The 25,842-nt window shown below is 36.5% G+C and overlaps 1 protein-coding gene across 7 annotated transcripts in view; it reads left to right on the forward strand.

Annotated features, from left to right (window-relative positions):
- Window positions 1-25,842, forward strand: part of NAA35 (N-alpha-acetyltransferase 35, NatC auxiliary subunit) — a 114,609-nt gene that overhangs the window by 41,036 nt on the left and 47,731 nt on the right. For all 7 annotated transcript variants that reach the window (XM_037797940.1, XM_037797939.1, XM_037797942.1 and 4 more), the window contains 5 exons: window positions 17,922-17,988; window positions 18,068-18,111; window positions 19,292-19,342; window positions 19,936-20,019; window positions 20,917-21,031. In XM_037797940.1, the coding sequence (XP_037653868.1) occupies window positions 17,922-17,988; window positions 18,068-18,111; window positions 19,292-19,342; window positions 19,936-20,019; window positions 20,917-21,031 (361 nt within the window). The remainder of the gene's footprint in view (window positions 1-17,921; window positions 17,989-18,067; window positions 18,112-19,291; window positions 19,343-19,935; window positions 20,020-20,916; window positions 21,032-25,842) is intronic.

Here is a 25,842-nt window from a genome sequence, read left to right on the forward strand (position 1 = left end):
GCATTCTTAGATGGTTATGTAAGTACCTACATAGTGTCCTCCATTTTGCTACTTGGCCTACAGAGCCTAAATATTTATCTGATATATCCCTGATCTATACTCTATATTTATTCATTTAATTAGTATGTGCCAGGCATCATGGCATATGCTGGGAATAAAAGGCAGCCAGATCACTGCTGAGCTAGGTGTGTGGTATGGAAGGAAGTCAGAGAGTTCCTTATTTGGACATTCAGCTTCTCATTATAGCCATACACCTCAGCTTTCAAAGGTATTGGACAACTTCTAATTCCTGAATGTTTTCCTGGTCTTTGCTTTTCATATTGGCATCTGTTTCGGTTCTCTAAAGCTGCCAAAATGCAGTATACCAGAAATGGATTGGCTTTTACACTGGGGGCTTATTAGTTCACAGAGTTACAGTTGTAAAGCCTTGGAAATGTCCCAATTAAGACATCAGTTGGACCTGCCTTCTCTGAAGAAAGGCTGATGTCACCTTGGGTTCCTGTGTCACATGGGAAGGCATGTGGTTGGAGTCTGCTGAACTTTCCCTTCTAGGTTTAGCTTCTGGGTTCAGTGACTTTCTCCAAAATGTCTCTGGTCTTCTGTCTTAGCTTCTCTCAGGGGCTTAGCTTCTCTCCAAAATGTCTCACAGCTTCTCTGAGTTCTCTGTCTCTATGAGCTCTCTTAAATGACTCCAGTAAAGGACTAAGATCCACCTTGAAGGGGCAGGGTCACATCACCATTGAAACAAGCTAATCAGAATGTCCCACCTACAATGGGTCTGCCTCCACAAGATTGGATTAAAAGAACATAGTCTTTTATGGGGTATATAGCAGATTCAAACCGGCACAGCATCAGTGTAGCCTTTTTCCACTCTTTCCACTCAAAAGTCCATTATCGTTTTTTTTATTTTTATTTTTTTAGATATAACAGTTTTATGAAAACAAAAATATTCCCAGAAGTCATTACATGGGACAGAGTGTTTTTATATTAGTAAAAAATCATAATCAACTATAAAGTTGTAACTATTAAAAGCTTTTATGCACCAGATAGTATAGCATAGGCATATAACACACACGAATGAAAGAAACAAATTATACCAGGAAATTTGGAGGCTATTCTTATCTGATAATTCTTCCAGATGATATTTAGAATCATTTCATCAAGTTCTAAAAATTTCTGTTTGATATTTTTATTATGATCACATTAAACTTACATATAAACATGATAAGAATAGACACTTTTATGTGGCTAGGTTTTCCTATCCAGGAACATGGAACATCTCTACATTTATTTACATTTAAGTGTGTCCCTTGTTAAGTTTATAATTTTTCTTCACATTGGTTCTGCAGATTTCTTGATAAATTTATTCCTTCATATTTCACTTTATTTACTATTACCATAAAAGATATCTTTTGTCAAATATACTTTCTAGTTGGTTATTTTGCCTCGCTCATTTGAATGCTGTTGATTTGGGTGTGTTTATTTTTTTTTTTTTCTTTTAATCTTCATTTTATTGAGATATATTCACATACCACGCAGTCATACAGAACAAATCGTACTTTTGATTGTTTACAGTACCATTACATAGTGGTACATTCATCACCCAAATCAATCCCTGACACCTTCATTAGCACACACACAAAAATAACAAGAATAATAATTAGAGTGAAAAAGAGCAATTGAAGTAAAAAAGAACACTGGGTACCTTTGTCTGTTTGTTTCCTTCCCCTATTTTTCTACTCATCCATCCATAAACTAGACAAAGTGGAGTGTGGTCCTTATGGCTTTCCCAATTGCATTGTCACCCCTCATAAGCTACATTTTTATACAACTGTCTTCGAGATTCATGGGTTCTGGGTTGTAGTTTGATAGTTTCAGGTATCCACCACCAGCTACCCCAATTCTTTAGAACCTAAAAAGGGTTGTCTAAAGTGTGCATAAGAGTGCCCACCAGAGTGACCTCTCGGTTCCTTTTGGAATCTCTCTGCCACTGAAGCTTATTTCATTTCCTTTCACATCCCCCTTTTGGTCAAGAAGATTTTCTCCGTCCCACGATGCCAGGTCTACATTCCTCCCCGGGAGTCATATTCCACGTTGCCAGGGAGATTCACTCCCCTGGGTGTCTGATCCCACGTAGTGGGGAGGGCAGTGATTTCACCTTTCAAGTTGGCTTAGCTAGAGAGAGAGGGCCACATCTGAGCAACAAAGAGGCATTCGGGAGGAGGCTCTTAGGCACAACCATAGGGAGGCCTAGCCTCTCCTTTGCAGCAACCGTCTTCCCAAGGGTAAAACCTGTGGTAGAGGGCTCAACCCATCAAACCACCAGTCCCCTATGTCTGTGGTCATGTTAGCAACCATGGAGGTGGAGTACGCGAATACCCCTGCATTCTCCACAGGCTCCTCAAGGGGGCACTACATCTTTTTTTTCCCTTGTTTTTCTTTTTTTTTTTTTTTAACCTTCCCTTCTTTTTTAAATCAACTGTATGAAAAAAAAGTTAAAAAGAAAACAAACATACAATAAAAGAACATTTCAAAGAGACCATAACAAGGGAGTAAGAAAAAGACAACTAACCTAAGATAACTGCTTAACTTCCAACATGTTCCTACTTTACCCCAAGAAAGTTACCTAACATAGCAACATTTCTGTGAACTTGTTCCTACTATATCCATCAGAAATTAACAGACCATAGTCATTCCTGGGCATCCCCAGAACGTTAAATAGCTTATCTGTTCTTCTTGGATTATTGTTCCCCCTTCCTTAATTGCTCTCTACTACTAGTTCCCCTACATTCTACATTATAAACCATTTGTTTTACATTTTTCAAAGTTCACATTAGTGGTAGCATATAATATTTCTCTTTCTGTGCCTGGCTTATTTCGCTCAGCATTATGTCTTCAAGGTTCATCCATGTTGTCATATGTTTCACGAGATCGTTCCTTCTGACTGCCGCGTAGTATTCCATCGTGTGTATATACCACATTTTATTTATCCACTCATCTGTTGAAGGACATTTGGGTTGTTTCCATCTCTTGGCAATTGTGAATAATGCTGCTATGAACATTGGCGTGCAGATATCTGTTCGTGTCACTGCTTTCCGATCTTCCGGGTATATACCGAGAAGTGCAATCGCTGGATCAAATGGTAACTCTATATCTAGTTTTCTAAGGAACTGCCAGACTGACTTCCAGAGTGGCTGAACCATTATACAGTCCCACCAACAATGAATAAGAGTTCCAATTTCTCCACATCCCCTCCAGCATTTGTAGTTTCCTGTTTGTTTAATGGCAGCCATTCTAACCGGTGTTAGATGGTATCTCATTGTGGTCTTAATTTGCATCTCTCTAATAGCTAGTGAAGCTGAACATTTTTTCATGTGTTTCTTGGCCATTTGTATTTCCTCTTCAGAGAACTGTCTTTTCATATCTTTTGCCCATTTTATAATTGGGCCGACTGTACTATTGTCATTGAGTTGTAGGATTTCTTTATATATGCAAGATATCAGTCTTTTGTCAGATACATGGTTTCCAAAAATTTTTTCCCATTGAGTTGGCTGCCTCTTTACCTTTTTGAGAAATTCCTTTGAGGTGCAGAAACTTCTAAGCTTGAGGAGTTCCCATTTATCTATTTTCTCTTTTGTTGCTTGTGCTTTGGGTGTAAAGTCTAGGAAGTGGCCGCCTAATACAAGGTCTTGAAGATGTTTTCCTACATTATCTTCTAGGAGTTTTATGGTACTTTCTTTTATATTGAGATCTTTGGTCCATTTTGAGTTAATTTTTGTGTAGGGGGTGAGGTAGGGGTCCTCTTTCATTCTTTTGGATATGGATATCCAACTCTCCCAGCCCCATTTGTTGAAAAGACCATTATGACTCAGTTCAGTGACTTTGGGGGCCTTATCAAAGATCAGTCGGCCATAGATCTGAGGGTCTATCTCCGAATTCTCAATTCGATTCCATTGATCTATATGTCTATCTTTGTGCCGGTACCATGCTGTTTTGGCAACTGTGGCTTTATAATAAGCTTCAAAGTCAGGGAGTGTAAGTCCTCCCACTTCGTTTTTCTTTTTTAGAGTGTCTTTAGCAATTCGAGGCATCTTCCCTTTCCAAATAAATTTGATCACTAGCTTTTCCAAGTCTACAAAGTAGGTTGTTGGAATTTTGATTGGGATTGCATTGAATCTGTAGATGAGTTTGGGTAGAATTGACATCTTAGTGACATTTAGTCTTCCTATCTATAAACATGGAATATTTTTCCATCTTTTAAGGTCCCCTTCTATTTCTTTTAGTAGAGTTATGTAGTTTTCTTTGTATAGGTCTTTTACATCTTTGGTTAAGTTTATTCCTAGGTACTTGATTTTTTTAGTTGCTATTGAAAATGGTATCTTTTTCTTGAGTGTCTCTTCAGTTTGTTCATTTCTAGCATATAGAAACATTACTGACTTATGTGCATTAACCTTGTATCCCGCTACTTTGCTAAATTTGTTTATTAGCTCTAGTAGCTGTATCGTCGATTTCTCAGGGTTTTCTAGATATAAGATCATATCATCTGCAAACAATGACAGTTTTACTTCTTCTTTTCCAATTTGGATGCCTTTTATTTCTTTGTCTTGCTGGATTGCCCTGGCTAGCACTTCCAGCACAATGTTGAATAACAGTGGTGACAGCGGGCATCCTTGTCTTGTTCCTGATCTTAGAGGGAAGGCTTTCAGTCTCTCACCATTGAGTACTATGCTGGCTGTGGGTTTTTCATATATGCTCTTTATCATGTTGAGGAAGTTTCCTTCAATTCCTACCTTTTGAAGTGTTTTTATCAAAAACGGATGTTGGATTTTGTCAAATGCTTTTTCAGCATCTATTGAGATGATCAATTGATTTTTCCCTTTTGACTTGTTAATGTGTTGTAATACATTGATTGATTTTCTTATGTTGTACCATCCTTGCATGCCTGGAATGAACCCCACTTGGTCATGGTGTATGATTTTTTTAATGTGTCTTTGGATTCGATTTGCAAGTATTTTGTTGAGGATTTTTGCATCTATATTCATTAGGGAGATTGGCCGGTAGTTTTCCTTTTTTGTAGCATCTTTGCCTGGTTTTGGTATTAGATTGATGTTAGCTTCATAAAATGAGTTAGGTAGTGTTCCATTTTCTTCAATGTTTCGAAAGAGTTTGAGTAAGATTGGTGTCAGTTCTTTCTGGAAAGTTTGGTAGAATTCCCCTGTGAAGCCATCTGGCCCTGGGCATTTATTTGTGGGAAGATTTTTGATGACTGATTGGATCTCTTTGATTGTGATGGGTTGGTTGAGGTCTTCTATTTCTTCTCTGGTCAGTGTAGGTTGTTCATATGTTTCCAGGAAATTGTCCATTTCCTCTACATTATCCAGTTTGTTGCCATACAGTTGTTCATAGTATCCTCTTATAATTTTTTTAATTTCTTCAGGATCTGCAGTTATGTCACCTTTTTCATTCATTATTTTGGTTATATGGGTCTTCTCTCTTTTTGATTTTGTCAGTCTAGCTAGGGGCTTGTCAATCTTGTTGATCTTCTCAAAGAACCAACTTTTGGTGATATTTATCCTCTCTATTGTTTTTTTGTTCTCTATGTCATTTATTTCTGCTTTAATCCTTGTTATTTCTTTTCTTGTACTTGGTTTAGGATTGGTTTCCTGTTCATTTTCTAGCTTCTTCAGTTGATCCATTAGTTCTTTGATTTTGGCTCTTTCTTCCTTTTTAATATATGCGTTTAGTGCTATAAATTTCCCCCTTAGCACTGCTTTTGCTGCATCCCATAGGTTTTGGTATGTTGTGTTCTCATTTTCATTCGTCTCTATATATTTAGCAATTTCTCTTGCTATTTCTTCTTTAACCCACTGATTGTTTAGGAGTGTGTTGTTTAAACTCCAGGTATTTGTGAATTTTCTAAGTCTCTGGTGGTTATTGACTTCTAATTGTATTCCATTGTGGTCAGAAAATGTGCTTTGAATAATTTCAATCTTTTTAAATTTATTGAGGCTTGTTTTATGTCCCAGCATATGATCTATTCTGGAGAAAGTTCCATGAGCACTAGAAAAGTATGTGTATCCTGGTGATGTGGGATGTAATGTCCTGTATATGTCTGTTAAATCTAATTCATTTATCAGATTGTTTAGGTTTTCAATTTCCTTATTGGTCTTCTGTCTGGTTGATCTATCTATAGGAGAGAGTGATGTGTTGAAGTCTCCCACGATTATTGTGGAAACATCAATTGCTTCCTTTAGTTTTGCCAGTGTTTCTCTCATGTATTTTGTGGCACCTTGATTGGGTGCATAGACATTTACGATTGTTATTTCTTCTTGCTGAATTGCCCCTTTTATTAGTATGTAGTGGCCTTCTTTGTCTCTCAAAACATCCCTGCATTTGAAGTCTATTTTATCTGAGATTAATATTGCTACACCTGCTTTCTTTTGGTTGTAGCTTGCATGAAATAGTTTTTTCCATCCTTTCACTTTCAGTTTCTTTGTGTCTCTGTGTCCCAGATGAGTCTCTTGTATGCAACATATTGATGGTTCATTTTTTTTGATCCATTCTGCGAATCTATATCTTTTAATTGGGGAGTTTAATCCATTTACATTCAACGTTATAACCGTGAAGGCATTTCTTGAATCAGCCATCTTATCCTTTGGTTTATGTTTGTCATATTTTTCCCCTCTGTCTATTAATATCCTTTATTGTACCCATACCAAATCTCTTTAGTACTGAACCTTTCTCCGAGTCTCTCTGTCCTTTCTTTGTTTCTCTGTCTGTAGGGCTCCCTTGAGTATCTCCAGTAGGGCAGGTCTCTTGTTAGCAAATTCTCTCAGCATTTGTTTGTCTGTGAAAAATTTAAGCTCTCCCTCAAATTTGAAGGAGAGCTTTGCTGGATAAAGTATTCTTGGCTGGAAATTTTTCTCACTCAGAATTTTAAATATATCGTGCCACTGCCTTCTCGCCTCCATGGTGGCTGCTGAGTAGTCACTACTTAGTCTTATGCTGTTTCCTTTGTATGTGATGAATTGCTTTTCTCTTGCTGCTTTCAGAACTTGCTCCTTCTCTTCTGTGTTTGACAGTGTGATCAGTATATGTCTTGGAGTGGGTGTATTTGGATTTATTCTATTTGGGGTTCGCTGAACATTTATGATTTGTGTATTTATGTTGTTTTGAAGATTTGGGAAGTTTTCCCCAGCAATTTCTTTGAATACTCTTCCTAGACCTTTACCCTTTTCTTCCCCTTCTGGGACACCAATGAGTCTTATATTTGGACGTTTCATATTATCTATCATATCCCTGAGGTCCATTTCGATTTTTTCAATTTTTTTCCCCATTCTTTCTTTTATGCTTTCATTTTCCATTCTGTCATCTTCGAGGTCACTGATTCGTTGTTCAGCTTCCTCTAGTCTTGTACTATGAGTGTCCAGAATCTTTTTAATTTGGTCAACAGTTTCTTTAATTTCCATAAGATCATCCATTTTTTTATTTAGTCTTGCAATGTCTTCTTTATGCTCTTCTAGGGTCTTCTTGATTTCCTTTGTCTCCCTTACCATGGTCTCATTGTTCATCTTTAGTTCTTTGAGTAGCTGCTCTAGGTGCTGTGTCTCTTCTGATCTTTTGATTTGGGTGCTTGGACTTGGGTTATCCATATCCTCTGATTTTTTCATATGCTTTATAATTTTCTGTTGTTTTTGGCCTCGTGGCATTTGCTGAACTTGATAGGGTTCTTTTAGGATTTGTAGACCAATTGAAGTCCTTATCTCTAATTTCTCAGATCTACAGCTTCGTGGAGTACACTTTCTCTAACTAACCAGCAGGTGGCGTCCACGAGCCACCTGTTCTCCACATGCCAGTTCTCCCCTGCTTAGCCTTTTTGGTGAGTGGGGGAGTGAGTCTTGTGGGGTCCAATTGGTGTACCAAGCTTGCGTGTGTAGTTGGTGTTGCCTGCCCTGTATATGGGGCGTGTTTCTGGGCAGTCAGGGAGTGGGAGGGTGGCTCTAACAATCAAATCTCCCTGGTGATCCTAGAGTTTTAAAGCTGCTGCAATAGTCTAATCCTTCAGTTCAGTCCTGCCACAGTTTGTCTCTGCCACTGACCCACAAGTCCTTGGTATTGGCGTATGGCTCCTGAGACTTGCATGTGGGCCCCTTTTCCAGGCCGTGCACCCCGGGTCCTCTGTTGAGGGATGACTGTGCTATGTCACAGGTGAGTGCCGTCCCCCCAGGGCAGTTCTGGGCTGCTGGGCTGTGTAGGGAGGCTCCCAGTCTGCTGAAATGATGGCTGAATGGGGCTTTGTTAATTCACACTGCTCTACCTTCCCAACTCTGGGACAGTCAGCTGAGGTTGCAGGGAAGGCTAATGTCCACACCCAGTTTTGTGGTGTGTGCCTGTTATTTGAAGCACTTCCGTCACACTAGGTTGTCTGGGGCAGTTCTGGGCTATGGGGCTGGCGATGGGCAGGAGTGTTTCCTGTCCAGCAGGATGATGGCTGTGAGCGGACACCCCCCTTTTCTTGGGAAGTTGTGGTGTTTAGTGAATTTTCTCAGCCACTGGATTATTGCCTTTTGTCTCAGAGCTCTCCTAGTTCTGCTCTTGACTTGACCTGCCCAAATTGCAAGTCTTTGAAGCTTTCTGTATTGGGCTTCTTAGAGTAATTGTTTTAGAAAAAGAAAAAAGGATTAAAAAAAAAAAAAAAAGGCCCCTCCTCAGAGATCTAATGGGTTATTGAAATGCTAAGAGACAAAGCAACCAGGGCCATTAAGGAAAGGTCCACAGGGCAGAGAGATCAGCTTTTCTTCAGGATTTGCATATGCACCTCAGGGCCTGAGCTCGGGCCTGAGCTCTGCCCTTCCCCTTTCTATGTTCACCAGAACTCCAAAAATCCTCCACTTTTATTTTGGAGTTTTTCGTGTTGTTTTTTTCCTATGCCTGTCTCCTCTCTGCTGGGCTGGCTGCTCTCAGAGTCTCTGGTGTCTGGTCTCAGTCTATCTGTGGTTAGTGTTTGAATCAGTAGAATGAGTTTCCGATAAGGGCTGCCACTGCAGTTCTCCCTTCTCCTTTCCGGAGCTGACAGCCCCTCCTCCCCCGGGACTGAGCCTGGCAGGGAGGGGCGCGGGTCCCCTGGCCGCAAAAACTTACAGATTTCGCTGATCTCAGCAGTTCCACGTTTTCATGAGTGTTGTATGAAGTATGCCCAAAGTCAGATTGCTCTGTGGTGTCCAGTCCACGCAGTTCCTGGCTTTCTACCTACTTTCCTGGAGGAGTAACTAAAACATACAGCTCACCAGTCTGCCATCTTGCCCCGCCTCCCAGTCCATTATCGTTTGTCCATTCACTTTGCATCTTCCAAAAATTGCTCTGTGTATCTTTTCTGTTGTCTTCTATTCTATTTGTCATTTAGGGTTTATATTACTATCATTTAGTATGACTTCAAGAGGTATAGTGAAAGAAAACACGTTTTTTTTCCTTCTCTCTACATAAATTTCAAAACCCTTAGCATAATTGTTCATGATATTACCCCCAAGCTTTATTGCACATCCTTCTCCCCCTGGCATATTATAGTTCTATGTCCTGTATATATAATCCTCTTTCGTGCACAGGATGTTCCCTCTGTTAGACCTTTTCAGTTCCGCTCACCCTTTCAAGGCAAAGTCCTGCTTTAAACTTGTATCCTGTATTCCTGACTCCCCCAGAGTTCAGTTATCTACTCTGCCCTTTCTTAGCATATCCTTCTGTTACAGCTGAATATACATTCCAGCTTGCATGGAACAGTCCTAGTTTGCATCGTTCCTCCTGGCGTAATTAATAGCATACTCTTTTGCTTTCAGTAATATACTGGTTTTAACAATAATGCTATGGTCCACTCCAATTATTGCGTTTATCTCTATTATCTCTCATCAGTGTGAACTGTGGCTATGCATCTACGTCTGTGCCCACCACTACTAGATGGTGACCTTGACCTCAGGGAACTATCAACTGATACGTTGATAGATCTAGTGGTCTAATTTTCAGTATTCATCTTAATTTATCCATAGCATGGAATACCATGCCCAATTGCTGAAGTGCTTTCTTTGCTTGGCCTCTGTAAAACCACTCGTTACTTAGCTCCTTAGTGTAGGGTCCTTTTCCGTCTTTCACTAAGTCCTTTTTAATCAACTTTTCCGCATCTTGCTGGGTTATCTCTACCTGGGCCTTGCCTTGAACTCCAGACTTACATAGCCCACTGCCTGCTTGACATCACCATTTGGATGCTTAATAGGCATCTTGGACTTACCCACCCAAAACTGGGCTTCTAATCCACTACCATGCCCCCAACAAACATTCTGCTCTTCTCTGTCTTCTCCATCTCCATAATTGGAATTTCATTTGCTTAGACCACAAATCTGAGTCATCTTTGTCTTTTCTTCTTTTAACACCCCATAAACAGTCTTTTAGAAAATGCTGTCAACTTTACTTTTAGAATTCTAGAATCTGACCATTCTCACTTCCCTTAACAACACACCCTTCTCCAAGCTACTGCAGTCTCTCAGCTAGACTCTTGCAGTAGCTTCCTAACTGATCTCTTAACCCCACTACAGGCTCTTCTGTACTCAACCACCAAAGTGATCCTTTCAGGATGAAAGTCAGATCATGACATTCCCCACTCAGAAACTTCCCATCCCACTCAGAATAAGTCCAGACTCCTTGCAGGACTCGGGATCCCCAAGGTTATGTGGGCCCTCATACCTTCTTCTCAGTTTGTTCATCACACCCATTGCTGTTCCTTGAACATCCCAAGTATGCTACTGTGTTATGGATGGTCTTTACAATTCTTTTGCTTCCTTGATAAGAAAGATAGATAGTGGTACTAGCCCTTTACCTGTCATTTCTGTTGAACGTGGATGTGATATCTGGCGGTAGTGTTTCATTTTGTGAACATTAAGTGACAAATGTGAAAATCTGAGACAAAGAGTCAAAGAGTTTAGGATGGTGGAGGTAGAATGCACTTTTTGCTGATGTGGTTGAGCATCTGAACCAATACCAGCAATTACTTCTGTTGTTATTTGGGGTGATAAAAGTTTGCATCACTTAAGACGCTGTAGTTGTATTTTTCTTTTACATGCTGCTGAACATAATTTTAACTAACACAAAAATAACTAAAATGGTAAAGTTCCTGGTTCTCCTGGCAAAGAGGAAATAAACACTTATCTATTTAGTGTGTATCCTTCCGAATATTTTCTGTAATATGTATACATGAGCGTTTTATTTAGCATGATGGAATTATGTAAACATTCCAATGCATGTAGGTAGATACACATCATATTTAGTGGCTTTATTGCATCTTGTTAAGAGTATAGGCTCTGCTTAATTATTGCTGGCAAGATTCATGAAAGGATGCTGAAACTAGTAGATAAAGGTATGAGGCACAGGATATGTACCTAGTCTCTTCCCTCAAAATAACTTCCCACAAGTATCTTCCCACAAGATGTTTACTAATTACAAAGGGAAAAAATGGCAGTTTTACAGTGGGGAAACTTGGCAGTCAAGTGATCAGAGTTAACATAACCAATAATGGGCTAAATTGACATCATGTGCCTCCATATACAGTGCTCTAAGAAGGATACAACATCATTTCTGTGATATTTCTACCAAATGTGCACCTAACTTGAATTTTATCATGAAGAAACATCTGGCAAAACTATATTGAGAAACATGCTACAAAATAACTTTTGGCCTATTCAATTCCAAAATGTCAGGGCAGGAAAGACAGAAGTCACAGGAACTCTTTCAGATGAAAGGAAACTAAAGAGACATTACAGTTAAAAGCTTATATTCTTGGATTAGATCCTGGACTAGAAGAAAAATGTTTTTCTTTTACTCTAAAAAGGACATCAGTGGAACAGTAGAGGAAATTTTAATGTTTATAGATTAGATAACAAATATTTCTTGACTTTAATCATTGTACTGTGGTTATATAAGAATGTCTTTGTTTTGGGGAAGTTTCACTGAAATATTTAGAGGTAAGGAGGGGGCATCAGGTCTGTAACTTAGTTTCAAAAGTTCAGGGAAAATACAGATAATAGTGCAAATGTAAAGTGTTAATTTGGGCAATATGGATGATGGTATCGGAGTTCTTTTTACTGTTTTTTTTTTTTTAATACAGTTTTATTGAGATATATTCACACAGCATAGAAACCATCCGAGGTATACAATTACTGGGTCACAGTATCATCACATAGTTGTGTATACAGCCCCATTATCAAATTTAGAACATTTTCATTACTCCAGAAAAGAAATAAAAATAAAAAAGAAAACCCTAATCCTCCCATACTCCTTATCACTCCATTTTATTGACCCATAGTATAGATGTGGGGTATTTGTTACTGTTGATGAAAGAGTATTAAAATATTACTATTGACTATAGTCCGTAGTTTGCAATAGGTACATTTTTGTCCCATATACCCCTCTATTATTAACTCCTTATAATAGTGTCATGCATCTGCTCTAGTTCATGAGAGAATTTTTTTTTATTTGTACAGTTAATCATGGACATTGTCCACCACAAGATTCACTGTTCTTTTTACTATTTTTTTAACTTCATAATCTTAAAGTTTTTTAAAATAAAAGTTATAAAGTATATTCTCTAGTGAGTGCGACTACCTAGATTTATATTCTGACTATCACTAGCTTTGTGGTTTTGGAGGATTTAATCTTTCTGTGCCTCAGTTTCCTCAACTATAATATGTCATTTATAATAGTAATAGTACCCACCTCGGAGCATTACTGTGAGAATTAACAAAGTTAATGCATGTGGATTGTCTAGAACAGTACCTGGCTTATAGTAAGTACTTAATAATTGTTCATTGTTAGTATTCCATGTGTATAAGAAATCACCAGTCTGTTATTAATGAACATGTAAGGTATTCTGGGATAAATATCTGTATCCATAATTTGCTTAAACTCATACCCTTGCTGTGTTACCCAGTATTTTGTATGTAGTAGGTACTCACATTTAGATTAAAAAAACCAAAATCATTTCAGGAGCTCCTGAAATCTTTATGCAAAGTATTTTATCTGTAAAATAAATTTTTAAAGCAAGAGTAAATCTCAGCTGATATATCTGAATAGATAAGTTTCAGAAGGGATTGAAAAAAATTTACTTTATTATATTACATTATTAGTACAGTCAAGATTATTGTTTTTGTAATCTCTTTCAGTATTGGTGTATTTGCATGTTTTGTTACTATTATGATTGTAAATACTTTACTATTCTAAATTTCCATGCAAGGCTGCGTTGTGGTTTTTTTTTTTTTGGAATTCTTTTATTTTTGGAATACTTTTATTTTCTGGCAATTCAAGTAGAAAACTGATTTTTAGAAGAATTGTCATCATCTGTCAATACTATAAAAGTTAACATAGTAACTGCTTTTCTCATGATTATTTTAAGTATTTAAAGAAGATGATGCATATGAATAAACATGTAATATGATGAATAATTGAAGCAACTATTTAGATATTGAGGTAAGAGAAACCCTCTAAAGTATAGAACTGAGGTTAAAGATAAACTGTTAAATGAGGAAAACACTTTATTTTTGGATTAATAATTTTGACAACATTTCCCATTTTCCATTTGAAATGAATGAGTCCATATAACAAAATCACTAAATCAAAAACACAAACAAACGTTTACTCTATTTAAGGCTGCATTGTTTTAAATGTTATGTTTTATAGAAGCCTAAATATATCTAACTTCTTATAATTGTCTTGGCAGTGGTGTAAAGATGCTGTAAAGAATATGGGCTTTACGTGTTCTGACATGTTACTTCTCCCATTCGACAACAGGCTTTATAATAGCAGGGATTGTACTTTACTTTTATATTGCCAGTACCTAGCTAGTCTGTGTCATCCGTTATAGGACACTCAGAAAATGGTGTAGGGATAAGTGAACAAATACCCTCTGACTGGTACTACTTACTTTCTGGTTTATTTATCTGATTCTCTTACTCCAGCTATCCTTCATTTCCACAGAGACCTCCAGTTCATGGATCTTGATGCTTTATTACTCTCTTATCCTCTTTATGTTCTCGTTTCCATGGTCCAGTGGGAAATCAGTCTTTCAAATACCCTTAACTCCCTTGCCCCTCTCATCTTTTGTGTTGTTTATCTGGCAAAACCCAACCATTTGTCTGCTCCCTGCTTGCACCCAAGCAGCAGAAGGCTGCTAGAGAAAACGTGCATCTGTGTGTCTGTTCTCACTTTAATTTTAGGACTGTAAATCTCAGATGGGCACTCAACACCATGAGACAATCCTATCTTACAACACTTCTGTGGTAAATTTGCTTTTCTAGTTTCCAAGGTGATTTTTTCCATGTTTTTTACTCCCTTCTCAAATCTCCATTGCCCAATCTTCCCCTTCAGCTTACTTTCCACTTTACTGAAACATGGGACACAATCAAATGTAATCAGAAATATCTCATCATCTCCCCATCAGAAGTGCTAACCTCTCTCTGTTGGTGTCCGCAAACTCTGCCTTCTATCCTAAAATGAAAGTATCCCTGTTAAAATCTGAGCTCAGCCCCTCCCTATGTTCTGGATTCTGTCCTCTCTTGGCCTGCTGCAATTATTAACCTTCTTTTTGTATCAAATTACTAGTTTTCTCTTTCACTATTGGATTATTCTTATTGGCATTTAAACATGCTTTAACAACACTCACTTTAAAACAACATGAAACTCAAGTTCCCTCAATCCCATTCCTCCTTATGTCTACAATCTCACCTTTCTGCTACCCTCCACAAAAAAACTCGTTGAATGAGCTGTTAATTTGATTACTTTCTTTCAGTATCCCCTTACCCATTCCAGTTGGACATTGCCTCTCCACCATTACACAGAAACTAGCCTTAAAGGTCCTTAATGATATCCATCTTGCTAACTCCAATTTTCTGACCCCTCCTTTTCCAGCCTATTAGCATCATTAGACCCAGTTGGCCATTCTTTGAGATACTCTTTCTTTTCATCCTCTTGATACCTCAGTCTCTTGGATTTCTTTCTACCTCATTGGTTAGTCTGTTTCCTTTGCTTGCTCCTCTAAAGGTTGGAATACTCCTGGGCTGCCTTTCTTCTCTATACCTTCCCCCTAGATTGATTTTCTCTAGTTTTGCGACTTTTAATGCTAACTAAATGCTGAGGAAACCCAAAATTTGTTTCTCTGGTCCTGATTCCTCCTCTGACTTCTAGACTCAATCAAGTACCTTCCTGAAATCTTCACTTGGATGATCAAAGAAACTGTAAGCTTAGTATAACCAAAATTGCACTCCATTTCTGTCCTTAGACCTGTTCCTCCCAATGTCTGCCCCATCTCAGTAAATAGTACCATCATTTATCAATTTCTCAGACCAAAAACTGAAAATCATCCTTGACTGCACAGTTTACCTCATACCCCACATCCAGTCCACCGTTTGTTGGGTCTACCTCAAAATTGTGTCCTGCTTTCAACAGCTTCTCATCACCTCCACTGTTATAATCCCAAAACAAATCACCATGAGTTCCTGCTTGGACTGTTGGATAGTCTCCTAACTGGTCTCCCTGGTTTCAATTTGATTTCACTCTTGCCTTCCTCAGGTCCACAAAGCTGCAAGGTTGGTCCGTTCATGGCAACAATCTGTCTACATAACTAACCTCCTCTTAATCCTTCAGTGACTTAAATTATTGTTTACTGAAACTTGTATTTGTCACACAAAGATATGGTATTCTCCCAGACAAATTGTTTTCCTTAGAATCTTGACAAACTAGCAGTTCAGCAATAGGGGTTACAGGTTTTCTTGTTTGTTCATGTATATAATGTTGTCCTACCTAGGGTTAACTTTTAATTGCTAGAGTTTTAAAAATTAGAAAATTTCACATTAAAAATATGAAAAAACTAGAGTTTTCTTGTGATTAGTTAGGTCACTTGACCATACTCACTGAATTCATTCATGGCCTCATCAGGGTAATTGGCTGACTTCCTATAGATGCATATGTTGTAGTCCCCCCCACTCCCCAGAGAGTATCTTCTAGTCAGCCTGATGGACTTAAGTAGCTTATGTGCCTTTTGAGTTTATGACCCCTGCCCTGGAATAAGTCATTCATTCATTCAACGAATAGCTAAGCTCTGGGAATAAAGCAATGAATAAAACAATGCCCTGATCTCGTGGATTATACATTCCTTGGGACAAATAGTCAATGTCTAAGTAAACAAATAATGTCAGGTGGTGATACATTCCATGAAGAAAAGTAAAGCAGAGTAGAAGGATATAAAGTGCTGTTTTAGCTATAGCATTCAGGGAGATCCTCCATGTGAGGAATTGACATTGAAACAGAGGCTGGAATATAGTAATGGTTGGAGCCTTGTAAATATCTTTAAGAAAAGCATTTTGAGGAAAAGGGGCTGCAAGTGCGAAGGTCCTGAAAAGAGAACGTATTTGGCATGTTTGAAAGACAACAAGAAGGCCTGTCTGTCTGGTTTACAATGGATATGAGAGAGAGACCAGGGCCACATGATGTGTGACCTTATAGGTCATGATGGGATTTTGGATTTTATTCTAAGTAGGAAACTAGTAAAGGGTCTTGAATAGGGAAATGACATGGTCTGACTTATTTTTAAATAATCTCTTTGGCTTTTGGTGGAGAATGAATTTTAGGAGGGTCAAGTATGGATGGTGGGAGACCTTTCTGGGGGTGATTATAGATGTACAAGTTAGCAATGGTGGTGACTTGCACTAGAGATAGCTGTGAAAGGGGTGAGAGTGGTTCAATTAGAGATAAAACTTGAAGATAGAACCAACATATAGAGTCATTCTGATGGATTTTCATACAGGGTTTGGGAAGATGAGAGTCAAGTCCCGGGTTTTTGGCCTGAGTAACTGCTATAGATGGTGTTGCTATTTAGCTGTGTGGTAAACTCTAGGGAGTGGTTATCAAGAGTTCCTTTTTAGAGAGGTAAAAAATTTGAGAATTCTACTTGATGTCCAAGTAGAGATAGAATATAAACTTTATGTGGAGGATAAGCTTACCGCTCTTAACAGAACTTGAGATTTTAAAAGACCTAGTCCTGTCAGTCATTCAGTAACCTTAGCTAAGCTCTTTGAGGCCAGGGATATGCTTATTTTCTTTGTTGATGTAATTACTGGCATTAAGTGAGTACCCAATGATTCTGTTGTTCAGAACCCAGAAATTTTGCTGTAGTGGCCACTTCTGTAATTACTGCATTATATTAGGCTTTTGTGAACATTTTCATAAGAAATGTAATCTGCAGAAACATTCCTTTAATGGGTTGCGTGGCTTCTTAATTGAACCAGCCAGATGATATTAATTCATACTCTTCAAAGTGAGTCCAGAAAAATAATTTATTAAAGATTTAGCAATATTTTAAATGATTATGCTGGAGGAATTCATGTGAATTATACTTTACTTCACAATGGGATGAACTGGAAATCTGATTTTGCTGTCACTTTGAGTAATTGTTTGCTGAGGCTTAACCAATGTAACCTAACAGTGTATAAACAAATGTTGTTTAATAAATTTTGAGGTAGGAGTTTTGTCTAAATCTTGCAACCCTATTATCAGGCATTAATTATTAATGTTTGGAAGTGTGAGAATACTTTTAAGTTTGAATTATTTTATGGATTAGCATTAGCCTTATTATGGAGATGAACATATTAAATGCAGGTATATTTAAATTGCATGAGGACAAGCAACTGAAACTAAGGCCAGAGATAACATTAGAATATGGTGTTTTAAGATTATGCCTATAAGGAAAACTTGTATGTATGATAGCAGTGTTTAAACTAGCAGGATGACATTCCAGTACCGTTAATCTTATTAACAAATAGCGATTTTGTGAGAGAAGTATGGTGGAAGGTGTGGCTACTCTTCAATGGCTTAATTTTTCCTTTTATGTGTAGGAAGATTTTCAGTCAATGACTTACGGATTTAAAATGGCTAACAGTGTGACAGATCTTCGAGTTACAGGTAAAACTATTTATAAAGATAATTTACAAGTTTTACATTTGATTTGTTTCTTTTTAAAACTCATTATGTCTTTTTCTAGGCATGCTAAAAGATGTGGAAGATGACATGCAGAGAAGAGTAAAGGTATGTTTTTTTCTCTTTTCTTTGTTATAGTGTTTTGGTATTTTTCTAAATGTCACATTAACTTTAGCTACTTGCAAATAACTAGCATAGATAGGACCACATTCCTCCCTTCTATATGCTGAAACTTTTTTGTAATGAATTTGGAGAATGCTAGAAGAGTTCCTTTTAAAAGTTGGAAATTTAATCCTCTTCATTCTTAACTTTTTGCCAGTATTTTAGAATTTTATTATGCTATTTTAAGAATAGCATTTCTTCCCTTACTAAATTTTTAGATTTGTTATAGGAAGGGGCTATATTCCTCATCTTTGTATTTTTAATACTTAGTAGAGTGTCCAGAACATGGCAAGTGAGCTCAGTATGTTTGTATCCCAAACCTGGCGAAAGTGGAGAGGCTAGCTTTCTTCTATATGACATTCTTTGGCCACATGACCCTGATGATTTGGTTCTCATATAGATTAAAAAAAGGAAAATTTTATTTCTGTAATTTGAATAAAACAGTATGGTTGTTAAAGCAATTTTAATTATAGTTTTATTTTGATAGTTACAGTTACTCAGTGAAGCAGGCAATTAAATGCACAAAGCCCTGCTGTTAGAGGAGGGAAATAGACTTATAGAAGAGTTAAGTAGATTCTCTAATCTTACTTAAGGGCACATTACTAGTAAGTGGCAGCACCAGGGCTAGAACCCATATATTTTGCCAGAATGCCATGGAATTTTGTCAAAAGAAATAGCTCGTATCTCACTTTTGTACTAGCAAGATGTTTTGCGTTTTAACGTAGAACAGATCGATATTTACCATGTGGCTTTACTCTATGGTGTGACTTGTAAAGGTTACTAATTTAGGGGGGTTGGTTTTGAGAGCATCAGGAATTTCAATTAATAGATCATTTTAAAGAAAAGTAGAACTGTGTGTTATGTACTTTTGCTTGTGTTATTTCACTTTTTTGCTTTTGCTGTTTTCAATGCCTGATTCTTTTGTGTGATTTTATAACTTATCTCAAAATGAACTTTCCATGTATAGTTTTAATAGGAGGAAACTAAATACTAGACACAGTTTTTTACCGCAATTTTTAAAAATAGATTCTTGTGTATACTCAATTATTCATTTAGTTCTTTATCTTGAATATAATCTAATACTTTTATAGGTGTGTGTTTTAATTCACCTTTTTTAAAATTTTAGAGTACTCGAAGTCGGCAAGGAGAAGAAAGAGATCCAGAAGTTGAACTAGAAGTAATTGAACTTATTTTCTGGTAGATAATATCAGAGAAGTCTACCTGTTAATGTTGTAGTTTTATGAACTGCGTTATAATTTATGGAAGCTCTCTTTAAGGTATTTCTTTAAAAATTGGACATTGCAAGGGATTTTATTTCCCTTGTATTTATTTTGATAGAGTGATAACACACCCCTTTCAGATACATGATTTCAAAGCTCTTCAGTATTCTGTGAGGTAGGAAGAAAAAATGCTCAAAAGTTGAACCTTTGATGAGATCCTAAATTTTCTGACTCTGCTCAGTGAGCTCTCCTTTTAATGCTATTTAAGTCACTTTTGAGATAATGGTGTAGCTTTTGATGTAGGGAAAAAAAATCAGTCCTATTGATACAGAAGGTTTTCTTTGTATTTCTATTTTAGAATTACAGGTTTTGTTTTACTATGTTTTCTGGAGCTCATTTTCAGACATTTAAAATATTATAAGAGAAGGTGTTTGTAATATAGTATGTTACTGACCTTGAGATTTAGGAGTTAATATAATTCATTTTAAAATGAAATTTCTTTGACAGACTTTGTATTAACTTCTCGTCCTTTCTTGTTTTTTTTTTTTAGCACCAGCAATGTTTAGCTGTATTCAGCAGAGTGAAATTTACTCGAGTATTACTGACAGTGCTTATAGCCTTTACTAAGAAAGAGGTAAGGGCATTTACTATTATCTGCCCACCTATGTTTTAGTATTTTTTGGATGGAATACCATACTGGAGTAGTTCTGAAACTTCTCCATTGAATTGCCCTGATGAAAAGGGTATAGCTTTTAGTATTTGATGCATTTACACCGTAGTAGCCCTGATGTTTTTCTTAAAAAGTCACATGTATTTTACATTCTACTCCATAACATATCCATGTCTGTTATTAATGTAAAAATAGCATTTTATATTGCTTATCAGTAAATAAAGTAGTAGAAGCTGAAATGGTTTAAAAATAGCTGTAAAGCATTTTATCTGTATATTGATGTATGGGTTGTTTTTATTTTGTGAATTGAAAAGAGGAAAGTAAAAATGAGAATTTTAGATAGGCCCGTTAGAACTAAAATCAAGCCCTGGTAGCAATAATTTGATCTTTTATCTATATTTGCATTTACTCAAATCAAGTACAGACAAATCTGTGAATAGTTAGTAAGTGGTAAGTAGGAGATCCAGCCTTTACCATTGATCTAACTTCTGTAATTCTATTTTTTTCTTTTTCCCTTGTTTTTTTTTTTTTTTTTTTTGTTCATCTTGATGAATTGGCAGAGTAGAAATGTTGAAATTTTCCATTTTCTTGTTGCTTGCATCCCTTTTTTAAAGATTAACAATAAACTAGAAATGATTCCTTTTTAAATTATTTATGAATCCTACAAGATATAGATGTGAGTAAAAAGTTAATTTCTATCCTAACAGGATGTGGGCATCCAATATTAAGTGAATAGTTTGTGAAAACCAATGTCATTAAAAAAAGCATTTAATTTCATTATTGTTTATAGGATTTTCCTATTTAATGTATATCTTTCAGTGAAAGAATATGTAAGAATGTTTTTGGTGATTTATTTGCTAGACCAGTGCTGTTGCAGAAGCTCAAAAATTGATGGTTCAAGCAGCAGATCTTCTTTCTGCCATTCATAATTCATTGCATCATGGCATCCAGGCGCAGAATGATACCACAAAAGGAGGTAACTGGCCCTTTTGTTCCTACTCTTACTTTTTCCATCCACACTATATGGTGTGTGTTTTGTTCTATGAGTTCACTGAAGTCAGTTTGTCTGGACCTTGGAATATTTTGCTCCATAGCCTTATATAGAGTGTTTAGTCTCCTTTCTCTTTAAATTTATTTTACACCAAAAACCTAGGACTATAGAACTTGATCATTTCCTGTATCTTAGTGATAGGTCTCAGGATATTTACACTGCCTGGTAATCCTTCTGTCATTCTTTTTTGAATCACCTCTCCCCTTTACTCCTTTGTCTGAAAGATCATCGACTCCCTTACACAGCATTCCTGGACTCTATTAGGCAAGCCTAGGTGTTCCCTCATTTCATCTCATATATGGCTCTGTTGTAGCATTTTTTAGTACATTGTGTCGTACTTGTTTACCTATTTGTCTCTCCAAGAGATTTTGAGTACTTTCAGGCCAGGAACTATCTTATTTGTGTATCCCTACAGTGCTTGGCACATTGTTGGCACACAGTAGACTTTGTTTATGAAATACACCTTTTAAAATATAAGGAACAAAATAAAAAAAATTTAAAAAAAATAAATAAAAAATAAAATAAAATATAAGGAACAGTGTACCTTTGTGGTAAAAAGTTGTAACTGGATTAACATTTGAGGTACTGTATAGCAAATTTTGATTATTCTTAAAATTCATTAAAGTGAGATGATACTTAAATTAGTATTTCCCAGTTGTTTGTCCCATTACAGGAAGATGAATTTTTACTGATTCAGACACCTTTCCTTTTCCACCCTCGTCCTTTCCTCTGTTTATGCACGGCAGTTGTGGTGTTTTCATTCCCATGAATTTTTTTCTTATTCAAACATTAGATAGTGGGTCAGTCAAGAAGGTGGTTTGGGTTAGGGAATCAGTATTGTCATAATCTTGATGTTTCTAGCATTTGTGCTATTTGTATTAATTCATTACATTTTTTCCATGAGGGGCAGTGTGTTATGAGATGACTGACTAGGTGGCATTCTGTAACCATGGGATAGAAATGCAAAAAAAAAAACTGTTATGTATGGCAAACTATCTAGGATGTGTTTACAGAAAGGTGTAATGTTTCCACAACTTTTCAGTACTTTGAAATCTGGTATAAGAATACTTTTTATGAAAACCGCTCCATAACACATGACTTCACAGTAATTTGTTTGTTGGTTTGTATATCAAGAAGTTACTAGTGATGTAAAATTAGATTCTTCCAGATTACTAGAGGCTGATTCTCCTTTTTGCCATTTCCTGACTACTGTAGGTTGTTCTGGTCTGTATCTACAACTGAACAAACTGAGGATATTAACTGTCAGAGGGTCATTAGTTGTCTGTGTGGCTTACAGCTTCTCTATATTTCAGACCAGTGCTAAATAAAAATAGCCTATGCATACGTTCTCTACTGTTGCTCTGATTTTATGGTCTGCCAACAAATGAAGTAGCAGAAAGATGGTTTGCATAAATAGAGCTTGAATAAACTTTAGAAGTGTAATCTTACGACTTGGCAAGTGAAGTTTTAAATTTAGAAAATACTCACCCTGTGCTTAGTTTTCTGTATAATACTTTTCAGCTGGTTTGGTTTAATTTTGTCATTATCCCTTAAGCATAAAGCTAACAATTATGTAATAAAAAGTTACTGCCTTTCTTAAAATGTCTCTTCAAATAAGAATGATGAGAAAGCAGTAGTGTAGGTGAGTTTTGGTCTCAAATTACTCATTTCGCCATCTTATTATAACTGAAGAGGCAGAATTGGTAGGACTTGGAAACAGTGGCAATCAGGGAAGAAGTAGGAAGAATCAAACTTGACCCTAGGATTGCTTTCTGGATTTACTCAACGAATGGTGATGTCTTAATGAAGATGCAGAAGGTAAAACTGGTTTGGGTATAGGAGATTGCTAAGAAGGGCAGCTCAGAGTTAATTAATGGTAGTTTTTTGTATGGTAACATTGAGCAGCCCTGTAGGAAAGTAGATACTTGGTTCTGGGATAGAAAGACAGGTTTTGCATGCATTTTAATATCAGGTATTTAACTGAAATTGAAGGAGTGGACATGGATCATTCAGGGCTTGACAAGTTCAGAACGTTGGATAATATCTTTGTTGAAGAAACAAAGGAGGAAAGGAAAAATGCTGCTCTTTGTCTTTGCTTATGCTACTTTTATATGTTTGTGGAATTCTAACCCACCTTTCAAAATGATACTCAAAATTATCTCCAGTGAGGCTCTCCTGATAAGCTTCTCTATCCCATGTTCTTTCATAGTTATTTATAGGTTAAGATTAATTTGCCCTTTAGATTGTGAGCATTCTTAACAGTTATTAATGGAAATGAAAAATATATTAAAATTTACGTTGCCTGAAATTGATTGTTACTTTTGGAGTATATTTTCAAATCTGGCATACTTAGGTTTCAGAGGACTTGGTCATTTTTTTTTTTTTATAAATTGAAAGATGACTGATTAAAGTTGATGGATTGAGCACATGCACTTCACATTCTGAAACTCCTCTGAAACAATGATGAAGTGATTCTTTTACATAGGCATAATTGATTAAAAGAAAAAAACAGGCAGGAGAGACCAAATGCAACAAAACTTTAGAAGCTGGAAAACAGAAAGACAAAAGGGCACTGATTTAGTCATACCCCAAAGAACTGAATTCTTAGCTAACTGTAAGGAAAGTCAAGAGGCAACCCAAGTTAACACAGAAGATCTCTAGAAAGGCTCCAATCAGGTTCAAATTTGAGCATACAGTCAAGGGTGGAAATCTCTAACCTGAAAGAAAGAAAACAAAACAAGCAAGCAAACAAAATACCTTGGAAAAAAAATAAAGTAGAATCAGTGTATCCATAAAATAAGAATGAGATGCTATGTAAAAGGAAAAATGAGAGACTAAGGGCTCTTTTTCATTCAAAATATAAGAACAGAAATGAAAAAAAAAAAAAGATTAGAACGTAAAAGTTAAGGAAAGTTTAGAGAAAGTAAAGCAAAAAAAGAAAAGACATGAAAATAAGGAGAAAAGAGATAAGTATATTTTAGGATAAGTCCAGAAGGTCCACTGTATAATAAAAGGAGTTCCAGAAAGAAATCAGAAAATTTAAGTGAAATTCCTGGGATTGAATAATATAGGCGTCCATACTGAAAGGACCAATAATGAGCCCAGCACTATATCGGGACATGTTATCTTGGAATTTCAGGTAGTGGGGAGAAATAGATGATCTTAAAAGATTTGAGAGAAAAAACAGGTTACATACATAGAATCAAATTAGAATGTTATCAGACTTGTCAACAGCAGTTCTGCAAACTAGAACTCAGTGGAGAGAAGAAAAAGGTTGGAGGATGTTTCATGATTTCAAACTTACTACAAAGCTTCAGTAGTCAAGACAGTGTGATTGTGTAAGGATAGACCCAGATCACTGGAAGAGAATTGAGAGTCCAGAAATAAACTCTAACATTTATCATCATTTGATATTCAAGAAGGATGCCAAGACAGTTCATTTGTAAAAGAGTAGTTTTTTCAACAAATGGTGTTGGGACAACTGGATATTCACATAGAAAGGAATGAAGTTGGACCCCTACCTTACACAATATATAAAAAATTAACTCAAAATGGATCAAAGACTTAAATGTAAGAGCTAGAACTGTATAGTTCTTAAAACTAGGCAATCTTTGTGACTTTAAATTAGGCAGTGGTTTCTTAGATAAATAGCACCAGCAAAAAAAAAAAAAAAAAGGAAAGAAAAAAAATTGGACTTCATTAAAATTAAAAGCTTTTGTGCTGCAAAGGGAAACCGTCAAGAAATGGAAATACAACCCATGGAATGGGAGAAAATATTTGTAAATCATGTATTTGGTAAGGGACTTGCATCTTCAGTATATAAAGAACTTTTACAACTCAGCAGTCAAATGAATAGATACATATATAGGCAAAGAACTCAAATAGGTGTTTCTCCAAATGAGATAAAGTGGCTAATAAGCTCATGAAAAGATGCTCAACATCATTAGCTGTTGGTAAAATGCAAATCAGAACCACAATGAGATACTACTTTGATAGTCTTTGTCAGTTAAAAGAGATAGAAAGGTAAACTCTTTTGCGTGTACACACAGGCACATCAGTATGGGAATCAACTGCTTGTTGTCCTCTGAGACTTCTGCTAGTCTTGAATACTGTCCTGACACCTCACCCAAGTAACCAGTTCAGGAAGCACTCATTCAGTGATGAAATAATTTAAGAAACCCATGCATGTTTATTCACAAATACTCCAAGAAAATGAGCAAAAGAATAGGGAAAACAAATGGCATGTTGAAAACACCCACCAGAACCATTTATTCTTGAGGATTTAAAAGAATTTATTTAAAAATAGCCTTTATAGAATAATAACAGAAAGTAGAAATATCAGGGCTAAAAGAAGAAGTGTTAAGCAACAGAAGGAGAATAAAAGTGAGCAGGTGAAGTTGAGGAAAGAAGTAGAAGAGAAAAATAAAATACTCAAAGTGAAGACCTCACTGAAAATGGCAAACAGTACACTGGGCATTGCTGAAAAGCTGTACAGGGAATGGAGGTCAAAGCTGAGAAAAGAACAACAGAGTAAAATGGAAATGAAAGATATTTGGGGTATTAGTAAGAACATAATTGCCAAAGAAGACTCAGTATATTCATAACTAATGCCCTTTAAGAGAACCATATAATGGAACATGAAAATGTCAGATTTCTATAAATAACAGGATTGAGTCTACAGATTGAAAGTATATAATTTTTCCCAAGGAAAATTGACAAAGAACTATTAGTAGCAA

This window comes from Choloepus didactylus, chromosome 10 (assembly GCF_015220235.1).
Source record: "Choloepus didactylus isolate mChoDid1 chromosome 10, mChoDid1.pri, whole genome shotgun sequence".
Lineage (NCBI taxonomy): Eukaryota > Metazoa > Chordata > Mammalia > Pilosa > Megalonychidae > Choloepus > Choloepus didactylus.